Source organism: Cajanus cajan, chromosome 3, assembly GCF_000230855.2.
Source record: "Cajanus cajan strain Asha chromosome 3, NIPB_CcT2T_4, whole genome shotgun sequence".
NCBI classification, from domain to species: Eukaryota; Viridiplantae; Streptophyta; class Magnoliopsida; order Fabales; family Fabaceae; genus Cajanus; species Cajanus cajan.
Window position 1 is genome coordinate 71,850,642 of NC_138519.1, and position 16,739 is coordinate 71,867,380.

Genomic DNA, 16,739 nt, shown 5'->3' on the forward strand with positions numbered 1-16,739 from the left:
TTTATTTATTTTAAAATTATTATTAAGGATAAAAAATAGTTATTTGAGATTTTAGAGAAATTAAAATCAAATAAAAAATATTTTATAGGGACTAGAACTAAAATTTAATCATTTTATAAGAATAAAAATATTTTAAAAGATAAAAGCAATATTTATAAATTTTAGAATGATAGAAACAAAATTTGAAAAATCAAAATAAAAACATTAATTTTACATGAATAAAACATAATTGAATTATTTTATGATAACTACAAAAATTTTGTCAATTATGATCTTTGATTCTGATTGACTAATTAATTAGATTTGATAATTTATACTAAATAAAATCAGACTCAATATATATATATATATATATATATATATATATATATATTTATCATATATATATATATATATATATATATATATATTTATCATGACTTACTGATTTACATGCATTTTATAATAGAAAATAATGCACACATTCACAATGTAAATGCTTTCTACGTTATAATATTCAATCACAATATGTCATACATAATAACTTTGTTAAATTTTATAATAACCACTTCCAAAATTTTGCCAATTATGATTTTTGATTTTGATTAATTAATAGAATTTAATGAAAATGTATTACCTATATAAAAATCATAATTTATATAACTTTTAAGATGATTATCGTAAAAGTTATTAAACTTATATCATTTATAATTAAAAAAAAAACACTTTCTAGAAAAGGACGACAAGAAGACAATGAGAAAATGTAGGAAATGAGAGGAGGAAACATATGATGCCAAATTTGTATATCACAACATAATTAGCCATGCATCCGTTTGACGTGGCAGACGTAAACATATAAATACCTAAACCAAAACGCTCCTCCTCATTCTTTCTTTCCTTTCGTCAATAATCCTTTCATTCAACCAAAAATCTCCCTTCCTTTCTCTTCTCGTATTCTCTTTCTCTGACGAGAAAGAGAACAAAAAAATGAGAGAAGAGGAAGGAACTCATAAGTAATTCTTTTTTCTTTTTCTTTTGAAATTTTCGTAAAGAGAGGAAGAAAAAGGATGGCAGCGTTTAGCTTCGACATGAGTTCCGAGGCGGGGAGAGAGTCGTTTGCGAAGGCCTCGAACGCGGAATGGGTGGAGGAGGACGAAGAGGAGCTTCAGATGGCGGCGCTGCTGCGGCTGCCGACGCGGAAGCGGGTGACGACGGCGTTGATGAGGAAGGAGTCTACGGGCAACAAAGTTGGCGGTGAGATTTTGGAGCAGATTGATGTGACGAAGTTGAGTCGCTTCCACCGCGAACGCCTCGTCAATAATGCTTTGGCCACCAATGAACAAGACAACTACAAGCTCCTTTCTGCCATCAAGGAACGCTTCAACAAGTAAACTAAAACACTTTCACATCTTTATCTATTTATCTATCATACTCTTTTTTGTCTTATTTATCATAAGATTTTTTTTTTTAAGTATAAGCAAAATTTAGTCATTTTTGTCTCGATACTTTTCATAAAATATCATTCTTTTAATGTATAATTTTTAAAAATTATTTCTTTTTAATATTTATAACAACGATAAAAATAATATAAAATTAATAAAATTTAATGTGAATAACTAATTTTTTTTAATATATATAATGTTATTTTTTTATAATAAATATATTTAAGGAAATTTTTTTCAATAAACCAATAAATATTTACTATTACATCTTATTGTGAACGACTGTGATTAAAATATACAAATTACTTTTTTTAAAAAAAAAATAAATGTTGTTTAAGTAATGGACACGGCATGAATTTTGATTATATATATATATATATATATATATATATATATATATATAATTGTATGACTTAGATTTAATTCTCTTATTTTTGTAATTCTCATTAAACATATATTCATATTATGTGTGTGTATATATTAGAGAAATATTAATGAGACTTTCTAATAATTTTTTTATTAATTAAAATTTATTGAAAATTATAAATATTGATAAATCTCATTCTTCATATAATGTATTTTTTCTTTTTTAATTTTTAATAAATTTTAACTAATATTAAAATGTGTTAGAAAAATTATGTTAGAGAGTGTTTTGATAATAGTTCTCCTATGTATTATTATATACATGTAGTTTTACAAATATTGGTTGACATAAATAATAATGACTTGTGTCCTTTAACTAAGTTATTTAGAGTTTAAATTTTAACTTTGAATATAAAATAGTTATATTAAAAGAAAAATACTTACTTAATGTGCGCTCACAGATGAAAATTAATCACTACTTCTAATGATAAATATTTCATACCAATATTATAATTAAAAAAAAATAATAAACACTTTTATTTATAGCTTAGTTTTTTCCTTGTCTCTTTCTCATAACAAGTGCCTCCAAATTGAAATATAATAATAAAACAAACTCATGTCTGATGAACCAAAATATAAGAAATTTGAACTAACTTTACTCAATTTAATGATTTCATTTCTAAAATACCTTTTAATTAATTGAGATTATATTTTTAATGAGCCTTTCTTATTTTTTATACCAAATTTCAATTAAGGATATTTTTAAAAATATTTTTAAATGAAGTTAGTAAGATTAAATAATGTTAACTAATTTTGTTAATCAGCGTTAATTTTTTCCTTATATTTGAGGAAATACATACTCTCAAAATGTATAAAAAGAATATAGTTTTAATATAAAAAAAAGAGTTATTTATTAAACGGGAGAGGGGTTAGATTTTTTAAAAGATGGCTTGATTTGCCTATTATGTTTCTTAATCGAATGTAAACAAAATTCCAAAATAACCATGCATGTGTCTATCATATTCTCAAACAATTTCAGTTGGACATTGCTCATCTTTTAGAAATTAGGTCATAATAGTAAATATAAGTGAGAAATATTCCTCATTTTATAAATCAGTTTTGTAAGGTAGAGTTAAATTTTAATATATTTTCTTAAGATGATATCTGAGAATATGAGAACTTATATTTTCGTGACTATTGATTGCTACAAACTTTATGCTCATGATGTTCGGTCTTTGAGGTGAAGGGTGTGTGTTGGAGATCGTACATCGTTTAGAAATAATGTTATAATGGGGTATATAAGTGAGAAACAATTAATCATCACCTTACAAGTTGGTCAATCCTACAAACTTTACGCTCGAGATATTCGGTCATCAACATGAGGACACTAGTACAAAAGAGACAGTTTACATCTGTTATTTTTGACTTTTTACGTCGGAAAAAAGTTTGACGTCAATGCGGGAGACGTAAATTTACGTCGGGTGTTTTAGTCGATGTAAAATTACGTCGGACATCCTCCATGTCCGAAATAAAATAGTTGACAGACAAACAAAAAAATAACCTCGATCCATGAACACGTCCAAAAAATACCCAAATGCTTTAATCCAATCGGAGAGATAAGTCCATAATAAAAAAAATGGGTCTTGTCGCCGTGCACCGTCAACGAAAAACGCCCAAAGGTCTCACACCGCTACCACCAGAAATCGCTGGAGAGGAAAACATTGTCAAAACACTTGCGTGCAGGAATAAAACAACATTTTTACACAGAAAGATCAACACACACATGAAAGCACTAACCTCAATCCGTGAAAACACCTAAATGCTTCAACCCAATCAGAGAGATAGGTTCAGAATAAAAAATGGGTCTCGTCGTCGTTGTCATCACCGCTCACCATGACAAAAAAAACACTCAAAGGTCTCATACCACCGTTGCCAGAAATCGCTAGAGAAAAATCCTAGAGGAAAACAATGTAAAAACACTTGCGCGCACGAAGAAGATGAAGGTGCTAGGGGGAATAAAACAACTTTTTTACGTCGAACCAAAAGGGGTCCGACATAAAAATTGAAATCTACGTCAGATTGTACTTCATATCCGACGTAGATTTTAAGTTTTACGTCGGACCCCCTTTGGTCCGACGTAAAAAAGTTTAAATTAATCTCAAAAATGCCACCGCATATTTTTTATGTTGGGTATTTTTATGACTGACAAGAAAATGCTGACGTAAAAGACTGATTTTCCACTAGTGGGGGAGGTGTTGGAGATCTCACATTGACTAGTAGTATATGACCAAATTAGTGTGACGGAGGTGTAATGGAGACCCCACATCAACTAGTGGTTTGATCAAATTAGTGTACAAGTATATATAATATATAAGTGGAAAATAATTTTCATCTTACAAGTCATTTTTGCAAGGTTGAGTTAGGCTTTAAACTATTGTCTTAAGAATTTTAATAAAGCAATATTAGCACCGAAGAAGGAAAAAAATTTCCCAAATTGAGGTTTGTTTTGTAATATTTGTTGGAATACAAACAAGTTCCACATCGATAAAATAAGAGAAAAACTAACAACTTATAAAACACACTCGTATTCCAATGATTGAGAGGCCTTTTGGATGATAACCAAAAGTAAAACTAAGAGGACTTAGGCCCAAAACGGATAATATATCATCATTGTGGAGTTGCGTGTGAAATGACACTTATGAAATATTCCCTCGGACAAATATCATAAAATAACCCCATCAATATTACATGCATGAAAGGGTTTATATATGATTTTTGCATTTTAATTATTTATGTGGTTGAATGCAAAAGGGTTGGAGATTCCACATTGACTAGTGATATGACCAAATTAATGTATAAGTATATATTGTTGAAAATAGAACATGAAAAACAAATGTGTATGACTAAACAAAATATAGAGGTTCCGATTAGAAAAAACCAATTGATATATTTGAGTTATGAACTCAGTTTTGCACACTTTGAAAGTGTTTATACCAAGTTCTTAAATATTAAAAGTGACAAACCCTCGATTGGGTAAAACAAACAACAAAATATGACTAAGCTAACAAACAAATATCACTTGTCTACAGAACTTACTTTTTTCTAAATATAAGCAACCTTTAACCAAATTTACAAGCAAAGCAACCTTTGTCTGTATCATCTTTAACACTTCTTTGTTGGATCTCCTTCAAGTAGATGAGCATCAACAAATTTAACATTTCTAAGTTTAACATTAATTTTCTCACTTGAAATAAGAACCCTTGTAATTTCCTTAATCCACTTTCCATCATGAAAAACTTTTTTCATGAGAGTTGTAGCAACATTATCAATATTGTTCTTCTTTATAAAATTTATTGTTGAGTTGATAAGAAGAAATACAATAATTTCAACTAAAATTTTCCAATTAAAAAATTTATTTCCTCCATTGGCCAAAGTTATAACCATGATTGTTACAGTTTCCATGACCCATAAAAAAGAACTCCCCATAAATCCCAAAAGTTTTGAAACCTTATGTTCTTTCTTCTCTTCAAGTTTGTTGTTTCCAAAGGTCGCCTTATCATGAGTAGTTTCTACTATGAGCCCATTTGAATTACATTTTAGAGCCTATAATGCCTCTTCAAGTGACTCTTTTTCAAATCTTCATTTTTATTTAAAATAATTAACATGCATGGCTTTTTTCTTCCACTTTATTGGAAAACTTTTATCTATCATTTTAACGAACATAAGCTCACACCCGAAAGGATAAAAAATGGTGCATCACATATTTTTAAAACACAAAGAATAATTCTTTTCAAACTTTTGTCCCACACTCAAAAGGTTTTGATTTATTTCAGGCACAATTAAAACAATTTGAAATATATTTTATACTTGAAGGAGTTTCAACAGCAACAACTCTTTTACCTTTGACATTAACACTTTCTCCATTACTTATGGTGACTTTGGGGATTTGAGAATGATTTAATTCCTTGAAAATTGTAATGTTATGACTCATATGATTTGTGGATCCACTGTCTATGAGTCATGTCTCTTTGCTTTTGCTCGTTGAATAAGACATAGCAGCAAATAAATGTTCCTCATGTTGCACTTCATGCTTTGAAATTTGGGCTTGATGTTCCTTGTGTTTGTTTTATTTTTACAAACCTTCTCCACATGACCAAACTGATTGTAGGCCCTACATTTGATGCTTGGCCTAAACCAACAAAAAATTTCAGTATAGTTCTTCTTACAATGATGACATGGTGGAAACTTGTTTTTCCAACCTTTTCCATGGTTGTTTTTTTCCTGTTTTTTTGCATCTTGTATATGTCACAAAAGCACCTTCAATATTTTCTTTCATCCTTGAAGATCTTCTTTGTTCAATAACTTGTAGAGAATTGACAAGCTCTACAATTGATATTTGAGAAATATTTATTTTCTTTAAGAGAAGAGATTTTTGATCAAACCTCTCCGAAAGACATACCAAGAGTTTTTCCACAACATGTTGATCATTAAGTTTTTCACCAAGTAATCTTATTTGGATAACAATATTCAAAAGTCTGTCAATAAAATCTTTAATAGATTAACTTTCTTTCATTTTTACAGCTTCAAACTTTCTCTTAGATTCAACACTTGCATGTTTTTCGTTGTTTCACTCCCTTGAAACTCCTCTTGCAGCTTATCTCATGCCTTTTTTGTTGTATTAGTCAAAATCTTGATAAATACATCATCATGTAGTGTTGTTTGTATAATGGCAAAAGTCTGTCAATAAAATCTCCAACAGACTCACTTTCTTTTATTTTTACAGCTTCAAACTTTCTCTTAGATTCAACACCTACATGTTTTTCGTTCTTTCACTCCCTTGAAACTCTCTCTTGCAGCTTATCTCATGCCTTTTGTGTTGTATTAGTCAAAATCTTGATAAATACATCATCATGTAATGCTGTTTGTATAATGGCAAAAGTCTATCAATAAAATCTATAATAGACTCACTTTCTTTCATTTTTATAGCTTCAAACTTTTTCTTAGGTTCAACACCTAGATGTTTTTCGTTCTTTCACTCCCTTGAAACTCCTCTTGCAGGTTATCTCGTGCCTTTTTTGTTGTATCAAGAGTCAAAATCTTAATAAATACATCATCATGTAGTGTTATTTGTATGATGGCAAAAGCTCTTCCTTATTTTGCCACTTCATCATTATGACTCCTCATTTGAGCCACTATTGGGTTTTCTGGTAATATAGGTGGATTACTTTTATTTTTCACTATAACCCACAAACTTTGAGCTCTAAGATAAGTCCTCATTTTTGTAGCACACAAGTGATAATTTTCACCTTCAAATATAGGTGGTGTGGGTAAAGAACTACCGAAAGCCATTTTTGTATTTGAAGGTTTTTTTTGTTCTCTCTCTCTCTCTCTCTCTCCTCTCTCACTCACTACACTCACTCTCTCTCTCTCTCTCTCTCTCTCTCTCATCTCTCTCTCTCTCATCTCTCTCTCTCTCTCTCTCTCTCTCTCTCTCTCTCTCTCTCTCTCTCTCTCTCTCCTCCTCTCTCTCTCTCTCTCTCTCTCTCTCTCTCTCTCTCTCTCTCTCTCTTTCCTCTTCTCTGTCAGACCTTTAAAGATCAATGAAGCTTTTGATACCATGTTAAAAACAAAACTTAAAAAATAGAGATGTATGATTAAACAAAATATAGAGGTTCATATTAGAAAATTTGTAACATCATACATACAAAAGAGGCAAAAATTGATATAATATATTTGAGTTATGAACTCAATTTTGCACACTTTAAAATTCTTTACAACAAGTTCTTAAATACTATAAGTGACTAACCCCTGATTGGGTAAAGCAAATAGCAAAATATGACTAAACTAATAAATAAACTTCACTTGCCTACACAAATAACTTTTTTCTAAATATAAGCAATTTCTAACAAAATTTACAAGCAAAATAGAAAATTACAGATATTTTAAAATATTTAATTATGACGGTACAAAAATCTCAACTGTCAACATATATAAGTGAAGAGCAATTTTCACTGTATAAGTCATTTTTATAAGGATGAGTTAGACTTCGAACCATTTTCTTAAGAATTTTAATAAATCAATATTAACACCGTAGAAGGAAAAAAAAATCCCAGATTGAGGCTTGTTTTGTAATATTACATGCATGAAAGGGTCTATATGATTTTGCATTTTAATTATTTGTGTGGTTGAATTCAAAAGGGTTGGATTGGAGGTGCCAAGCATCGAAGTGAGGTACAAAAACTTGACAATTGAAGCTGATGTTCAGATAGGTTCAAGAGCTTTGCCAACTTTGATCAATTACACGCGAGACGCCCCTTGAGGTTCTTACCTGTTACTCACTCTCATACTAGCAGCTGAACTTCCAGAGAAAACAATTTACTAATCAGATTAACTTTTAGTAAAAATACTGATTACGTTTTAATGACATTATGTTCAAAGTTTTGATTATATTATATGTTTAACAATTAATACAAAAGCACAATCACTTAGCCCTTGAGATCTTCCACCATTGTTATATGTCTTTATCCATGACTGTTTGTGATTAGTTACAAACTCATGATGCAAATTGATTCATATTGGTGATGGTGGCATCCAGGGTATGATAACCGGCATAGGAATAGGTCGTCCTCAAAGACATTCCTTGACCATCTTGAATGATATCAGTGGCGTTATCAAACCTGGAAGGTAAGGTTTTTTTTGTTTTTTTTTTTCCTGCTATTTTACATTACTTATTTTCTTCATGGAACTCCACCTCATATGTGTATGAATAAACAATAATTTCAAAGTACTTAAATTAGCCAAAGATATGAAACGGGTTAGTGAGCGGAAACAATTATATTTTTACTATTATAATGATGAATGAAACAAATACTATATTAATATTTCAATGTGTAATGTTATAATAGAATTTTTTGATGGAGAAATTCTAGAGTTTCATATATGTTTGTATTGTAATGAATATCAAGCTTAACGTTATGTGTGTTGTGTAGGATGACATTGCTGTTAGGACCTCCAGGATCAGGCAAAACTACCTTACTTTTGGCTCTTGCAGGAAAGCTTGATGACAACCTCAAGGTAGAACAAATTCTAGGCAGGATTACGATTCTCTAGGTCCTAAAGAACTAATTTTTTTCTCTCTGTTTTTTTTTTGAGGATAGAACTCTGGTTTACATTAATTAAACTATGCTAAGAATTTTGACACGTCATAGCATTCTTCAAAATACCATTCTCATCAGTCATCTTAGAATTACATTACAACTTTGTTTCTGTAATACCTTCGCAGAAAAGTGGTAGTATATCATACAATGGCCATGAGCAAAACGAGTTTTGTGTTCAAAGGGCTTCTGCATACACTAGCCAAACTGATAATCACATTGCAGAACTGACAGTGAGAGAAACTTTTGATTTTGCCAACAGATGTCAAGGTTCAAGTGATGCAGGTATGTGGTATATAGTATAATAATTTCAATATGTACAATTTTTATTTTCCACTTCACAATTTAATTACTTGTTTTCCTGGTCTAATGTCATAAACAGAGATTGTGAAAAATCTGGAACTCTTAGAGAAGGAGAAGAACATTCTTCCTAGTCCAGAAATTGATGCGTTTATGAAGGTTGGCTCATCTTAAATAATATCTGAAAATTCATGCACATGTGCAAGTTCAAGGTGGTCCTCTAATGTGTGTCTTTTGAAACTGATTTTGTTCCACAGGCAACGGCTGTTGGTGGCAAAAGGCACAGTGTGATGACAGATTATGTTTTGAAAGTGCTTGGTCTTGATGTATGTTCAGATACGGTTGTAGGCAATGATATGTTAAGAGGGGTCTCTGGTGGCCAAAAAAGAAGAGTTACAACTGGTGATCTGTCTCTCCTCTCTAGGAATTTGTTGCAATTTTATTTTGAAATTGTGCTCTTGTGGTGGTGTATTCTGAAGGGGTTATTTTATGGTATGTGTTTGAGGAGATATTTTATGAGGGTTATTTTTATAAGGTTATTATACACACAACTTCACAATGATGAGATATTGTCCGCTTTGAACTTAAGTCCTCACAGTTTTACTTTTGGTCATCACGCAAAAGGTCTCTCTAACGTTGAGATTATTTTATGGTATGTGTTTGAGGGGATATTTTATGAGGGTCCTCTCTAACATTAAGGTTATTTTATGAGGGTTATTTTTATAAGGTTATTACATACACAACTGCACAATGATGAGATATTGTCCGTTTTGGGCCTAAGTCCTCACAGTTTTGTTTTTGGTCGTTACCCAAAAGGCCTCTCTAACATTGGAGTATATGTGTACTTTTATAAGTTATTATTTTTTCTCTTATTTTATCAATGTGGAACTTGTTTGTATCCCAACATATTCTTAGGTTAATCTAACTAGATTACCTCTTTAATGTAGCATACAAAAGGGTTCAAATTAATTGCTGTATGTTTTTCTTCTGTTTTCTAAATGAAGCTAATTATTGCCACTTGCAATGTGAAATATAGCTTTTGATAGGATTTAAGGAGATTTCAATCGTAATTTTAATTTTGATTCCCAAGATAAGAAAATTATATATAAATAATAATAATAATAATAGAGAAACTAACACAATTCAGACTTTCATACATTTGAATCCATATTTGTTCTAGGGACACATAAGTTTCTAGATGATACAAAATTCAATCCGTATTTGTTGAGACTTAGTCTTTACCAAAAGATTAAGATATTATGAAGGGACTGATTGAAGTTGAAAATTGTAGCAAGCAATGACAAACTTTTGCATTTCATATTTTTTTCTTCAGGAGAAATGATTGTTGGACCACGAAAAGCACTATTTATGGATGAAATATCAACTGGACTTGATAGCTCTACCACATTCCAGATTGTGAAATGCATAAGAAATTTTGTTCATCAAATGGAAGCTACTGTGTTGATTGCTCTACTTCAGCCTGCACCAGAAACATTTGAGCTCTTTGATGATATTGTGCTTCTGTCGGATGGACATGTGGTATACCAAGGCCCCAGAGAAGATGTGCTAGAGTTTTTTGAATCATTAGGATTCAAACTTCCACCACGCAAGGGAGTTGCAGATTTTCTTCAAGAGGTATTTCTAAATTTTTGCTCTTAGTGGTCAAGCTCAAATGTTTTATGAAGTTTATTGCTTAAAACTTGGTATTTTCCTATGTCAGGTGACCTCTAAAAAAGATCAAGCTCAATACTGGGCTGATCCTTCAAAGCCATATAAATTTATTTCAGTACCAGAGATTGCAGAAGCCTTTAAAAACTCCAAATTTGGAAAGTCTATAGAATCCATGACTATTACTCCCTTTGATAAATCAAAGAGTCATCCTTCAGCTTTGCCCAAAACTAGATTTACTGTGCCAAAATGGGAGCTCTTTAAGGCTTGTTTGTCACGAGAATTGACCTTGCTCAATGGGCATAGGTTTCTCTATATTTTTAGGACCTGCCAGGTATATATAAACTCAATTAAATAATGATGCATTTGTTTCTAAAATTAATTTTCAATTGTTAGTTTTTGTTCAAGCAGAATTCATGATAAGTTAGGAAGGTTCCATTAATTTAAGTAGATTATAGATTACATCCAACACATTTCCCTGCATATCAATTCAACATGGAAAACATATAAACAAGATGATCACAGGTTTAGAGTTAAAAAATACACACTATATGTAAATAGAACACGTAATGTATATGATTTCTTGATATCACTCACAGAACACTAGTTAGTATATAGGCTTGTGCTTCGTGAATTCCTAAATTGATTGAAGGCATTTTCTTATAATTTTAAATTTAACAATTTCCCTTGCTGTGAAAGGTTACCTTTGTTGGAGTTGTCACATGCACAATGTTCCTACAAGCAAAATCTCATGCAAAGGATGAGGCTTATGGCAATCTCTACCAATCTGCGCTATTTTTTGGACTGGTGCACATGATGTTCAATGGCTATTCTGAGTTATCACTCATGATAGCTAGGCTACCTGTCTTTTACAAACAAAGAGGCAATTTGTTTTACCCTGGATGGGCGTGGTCTTTGTCCACTTGGATTCTTGGGGTACCCTACTCCCTTATTGAAGCCGTTGTATGGACTTGTGTTGTATACTACTCTGTTGGATTTGCCCCTGCTCCTGCAAGGTACTTTCCTTTACATCATTTGTTGGGATCTTTTCTATATATATATATATATATATATATATATATATATATATATATTATTGATACGAAGTATTATAACTTTGCCAATAAGTAATCTCTATTGAAGAACTTGACTAGTCACCTTTAGTGGTATCTCCCCTTCCAACCACGTTTTTTTCTATTCATAAGACTCAAACTCAAGATTTTATCACTAGATCAATGACTTTTTGGATAGGATTTTTTTTTCTTTAGAAAAATATTCAAGACTAATACTCTTTGCATTCTGACTATCATTTCAGGTTTTTCCGCTACATGCTTTTGCTATTTATGCTTCACCAAATGGCACTAGGTCTCTTCCGGTTTATGGCTTCTCTTGCACGCGATATGGTCATTGCTAATACATTTGGAACAGCTGCATTGATGATTGTCTTCTTGCTGGGAGGATTTATTATTCCAAAAGGTAGGCGGCACCAAGAACTATTGAATGAAGTGCAGATATAGTGCAGTTTTTTTTTGTTGCTAATGATTTGATTATTACTTGTTACTCTTTCAGGTATGATTAAGCCCTGGTGGATTTGGGGTTACTGGTTGTCACCTCTTACCTATGGACAAAGAGCAATTTCAGTCAATGAATTTACTGCCACAAGATGGATGCAGGTATTTCATAGATGCTAATCAAATTTATTCTTGCTTTTCTATCCTTATGGCTAGTGGTTTATAGAAGATTTATGTAATAATGAAAACTTTGTGTTTTAGCATTCTACTTTCGGGGACGACACAGTTGGTCACAATGTTCTCAATGAATACAACATACCAACTAATGATTACTGGTATTGGATTGGTTTTGGAGTTTTAACACTCTACACTATTCTTTTCAACGTGTTGATTACTTGGGGCTTGAGCTCTCTGAACCGTAAGTTTAGAACAATTTTTCTGATCTTTTTATTCTCATTTTAATCAAATTTGTTATGTAATGGTTGATCTGATGATATCCAAGGACCGTCATTTTCTGCGGTCAAAAGATACCAATTTTATGCTCTTTTTGCTTTTGTATGTCACAGCACTCCAAAAGGCACGAGCTGTTATTCTTGGTGATGATGAGGACTCGAAAGAGAGTTCTGACAAAAATGGTAATAGTGATGATGACAGCAAAGCCAAGGGAATGATTCTTCCTTTTGAACCTATGACAATGACATTCCACGCTGTCAATTATTACGTTGACATGCCAAAGGTGGGGACATTTGTAGTTTCAGTTTCTGATGAATGCATTTTTTTCAAAGACAAACACAAGTAGTAGGAGTTGCTTCACCACTAACTGTTTCTCAATGAACTTGCTTGTTTTCCAGGAGATAGCAAAACAAGGAATATCAGAAACTAGATTGAAGCTCTTGTCAAATGTGAGTGGTGTTTTTGCACCTGGTGTCCTTACAGCTTTGATGGGATCAAGTGGTGCTGGAAAAACCACTTTGATGGATGTTCTTGCTGGAAGGAAAACAGGAGGGTATATTGAGGGTGATATCAAAATATCTGGCTATCCAAAAGTGCAACAAACATTTGCTAGAATAGCAGGATATGTTGAACAAAATGACATACATTCTCCTCAGCTCACGGTTGAGGAGTCCCTGTGGTTTTCTGCATCATTAAGGCTTCCAAAGGAAGTGAGCATAGAGAAAAAACAAGTAAGTTCCTTGCTGAACAAGTAACAATAACGAATAGTTTTAGTGTGCTTAGTTATGATCAATTTCTTTAACATAATGATGTGTTCTCAGGAATTTGTTGAACAAGTAATGAAACTAGTGGAGCTTGATAGTTTAAGACATGCTTTGGTTGGAATGCCTGGTACTTCTGGCTTATCAACTGAGCAGAGAAAGAGACTGACAATTGCTGTGGAACTTGTAGCAAACCCTTCCATTATTTTCATGGATGAACCTACATCTGGCCTTGATGCACGTGCAGCAGCCATTGTTATGAGAACAGTTCGCAATACAGTTGATACTGGTAGAACAGTGGTTTGCACCATCCATCAACCAAGTATTGATATATTTGAAGCATTTGATGAGGTTAGTTGTTCAATTACTATTTCCAATTAATTTATTACGGTTATAAGTAATGATTAAGTGTTAAAACTTTGATTTTTCATCCCCAGTTACTTCTTATGAAACGTGGAGGACGAGTCATATATGGAGGGAAGATTGGTAGGCAATCAGATACAATGATAAAATATTTCCAGGTAACATTATCTTTCAGTCATTTCTTTTATTTTTTTACGTTCCATTACTTAGTAGTGTGAGGATCAGTAAGTTAAGGTTTTGCTACTAAAATATTTTACCAGAGCCACCATGCTGGAAGTCTTTAGTCACAAATTAATCTTCCTACTTCTTTCTTTTTTAAGAATATACAAGATCTGTGAACAAATTAAGTTTCTATATTACTTTAGAGTTTAAACTATAGAGTATTATCAACCATGGCCTTACACTTGATGTCGCATCTTTCATTACCTAACCTGTGCTAGCCTAAACTGAATTCTCATCTGAAGGAAAATTCTCCTTTTATATCTTGTTGAGTTGACTAATTATATTTTAAAAGTATTAAATTTCATTCCTATTTGTTTTGCAGAATATTAAAGGAATTTCTCCAATCCCCAGCGGCTACAATCCAGCTACATGGATGCTTGAGGTTACCACACCAGCTATTGAACAGAAACTTGGTGTAGACTTCGCCGAAGTTTACGAAAATTCTGAACAATTCAGGTTCTTATTTATTTTCATGCGTGCTATGGCATGGTTTCCCTTGTATTTGAGGAATGGATAACATCTATGAATAAGATAAATAATAACAATAACAAAAGTTCACCATTTTTGAGAAATTTAAAAATAATCAGAATACAACCTTATGCATATAATTAATGATTCTATCACATCTTTACCTCAGGGGGGTGTTATCAAATATTAAGGAAAGTGGACAACCTCCTCCTGGCTCACAACCATTGAAGTTTGACACACTATATTCACAAAACACATGCGCACAATTTGGCAAGTGCTTATGGAAGCAAAATCTAGTGTACTGGAGAAGTCCACCCTACAATGCAATGAGGTTATTCTTTACAATAATATGTGCCTTGATATTTGGTACCATATTTTGGGACATCGGTACAAAAAGGTATGCACCCTTTATAATCTCCTTTGTCATATAAAATTATCTTATCAATGAAAACAAAAGCAAAAATAGTTACAATAAGTCAATAACCATGTCACTGAATATTCTGCAGGGAAACAACTCAACAAGTGTATGTAATTATGGGTGCACTTTTCTCTGCATGTCTTTTCCTTGGAGTAAATAATGCATCTTCTGTACAACCTGTTGTTTCAATAGAAAGGACAGTGTTTTATAGAGAGAAAGCAGCTGGAATGTACTCACCAATGGCATATGCAATGGCCCAGGTAGGTGTCATTCTACTAGGAATGATTTTCAAGGTTAAATTTCATTTGCAGATTACATATCATGATTACTTTATCTCATTCCCAGGGGCTGGTGGAGATCCCATACATTGCCGTTCAAACAATAGTATTTGGTCTAATCACATATTACATGGTTAATTTTGAAAGGGATATTGGTAAGATCTCATGTTTCATACTAATATGTTTCCTGCATCATGGACTTGTTATCCACCGAAATTTTTATCATAGAAACATCGACTTTTCAGTTTCAGTTACATTAATCATAGTAGTTGAAGATGTTCAACATGAAATGAAATTTGTATGGTCTGTTGCCTAAAATTAAGAAATTTTCTACCTACAAACTTAAAATTTCTTACATAGTATCCTTATATTCGTCCTCGTAGAAACACTTACACAAGACCATGGATTTTTTCTCTAATGCAGGAAAGTTTTTCCTCTATCTACTCTTCATGTTCCTAACATTCACCTACTTCACCTTTTACGGCATGATGGCTGTTGGAATTACACCTACACAACACTTTGCAGCTGTTATTTCTTCTGCATTTTACTCTCTATGGAATCTTGTATCTGGTTTCCTTATTCCAAAATCTGTGAGTAAACGGACCATAACTTTCTAGCTTTACATGTATCTAACTATTTTGTCCCTCATATCAGTGAGTCTTGCAATGTTTCAGCATATTCCTATATGGTGGATTTGGTTCCATTATATCTGCCCTGTTTCTTGGACCCTACGTGGTATTATCACATCTCAGCTCGGTGATGTGGAACAGATGATTGTGGGACCTGGATTTGAGGGCAGTGTTAAAGAGTACATAGCTGTTACTCTTGGATATGACACTACAATTATTGGGATGTCATCAGTGTTGTTGTCAGCAATTGTGCTTATTTGCTTCAACATCCTCTTCTTTGGTTCCTTTGCTATATCCATCAAAGTCTTGAATTTCCAAAAGAGGTGATTCAAGAATAGAGTTCAAGATCAGAGAAAACGCTACTAAAAACCATAATTTATGGTTTTACATTACTGGACAAACTTCATTGTTGAATAGAGTCATGTTGAACTGAAAAACATGGAACTATGAACTGAAGGGAGCATCACATGCAGTTCAGGTTATGGTGGTCAAATTAGTGTGTTGACATGTTTCCTCATCAGCTATTGTTGAAGATCTATTTTCTGTCATTAATATACCTATTCTTCGTTCTAGCAAACTAGGAACTAGGAAGGGATATCAACATTTAAGGATGTTGAACTTTTGTAAGAAAAGGAAGAATCTATTAGTATATTTTGATTTCGTACATATATATGAAGATAAATAGTAATATTTACCGTTCGTATTTAGCTGAGTTTTTTTTTTAATGTCA

The 16,739-nt window shown here is 32.2% G+C and overlaps 1 protein-coding gene across 1 annotated transcript; it reads left to right on the plus strand.

The window, feature by feature from the left end:
• The first annotated feature begins 865 nt into the window (after positions 1-865).
• LOC109804364 (ABC transporter G family member 31) lies at positions 866-16,716 on the plus strand. Its single transcript, XM_083071218.1, has 23 exons — positions 866-1,366; positions 7,983-8,096; positions 8,373-8,468; positions 8,774-8,858; positions 9,067-9,223; positions 9,321-9,397; positions 9,496-9,640; positions 10,572-10,873; positions 10,959-11,240; positions 11,606-11,922; positions 12,222-12,382; positions 12,476-12,579; positions 12,679-12,835; positions 12,984-13,153; positions 13,269-13,601; positions 13,692-13,982; positions 14,069-14,152; positions 14,539-14,672; positions 14,854-15,081; positions 15,191-15,362; positions 15,448-15,535; positions 15,804-15,970; positions 16,055-16,716. The coding sequence occupies exons 1-23, from the start codon at positions 1,047-1,049 to the stop codon at positions 16,334-16,336; spliced, it is 4,266 nt and encodes a 1,421-aa protein (XP_082927344.1). The 5' UTR covers positions 866-1,046; the 3' UTR covers positions 16,337-16,716.
• The last annotated feature ends 23 nt before the right edge of the window (positions 16,717-16,739 follow it).

What these genes read in the sequence shown, in the direction of transcription:
- LOC109804364 (XM_083071218.1), top strand. Translation starts at nt 1,047, where the DNA reads ATGGCAGCGTTTAGCTTCGACATGAGTTCCGAGGCGGGGAGAGAGTCG. An exon ending in AAATTGATGCGTTTATGAAG is followed by an intron (nt 9,398 to 9,495) that starts GTTGGCTCATCT and finishes TTTGTTCCACAG; the next exon opens with GCAACGGCTGTTGGTGGCAA. An exon ending in GTTTCCTTATTCCAAAATCT is followed by an intron (nt 15,971 to 16,054) that starts GTGAGTAAACGG and finishes GCAATGTTTCAG; the next exon opens with CATATTCCTATATGGTGGAT.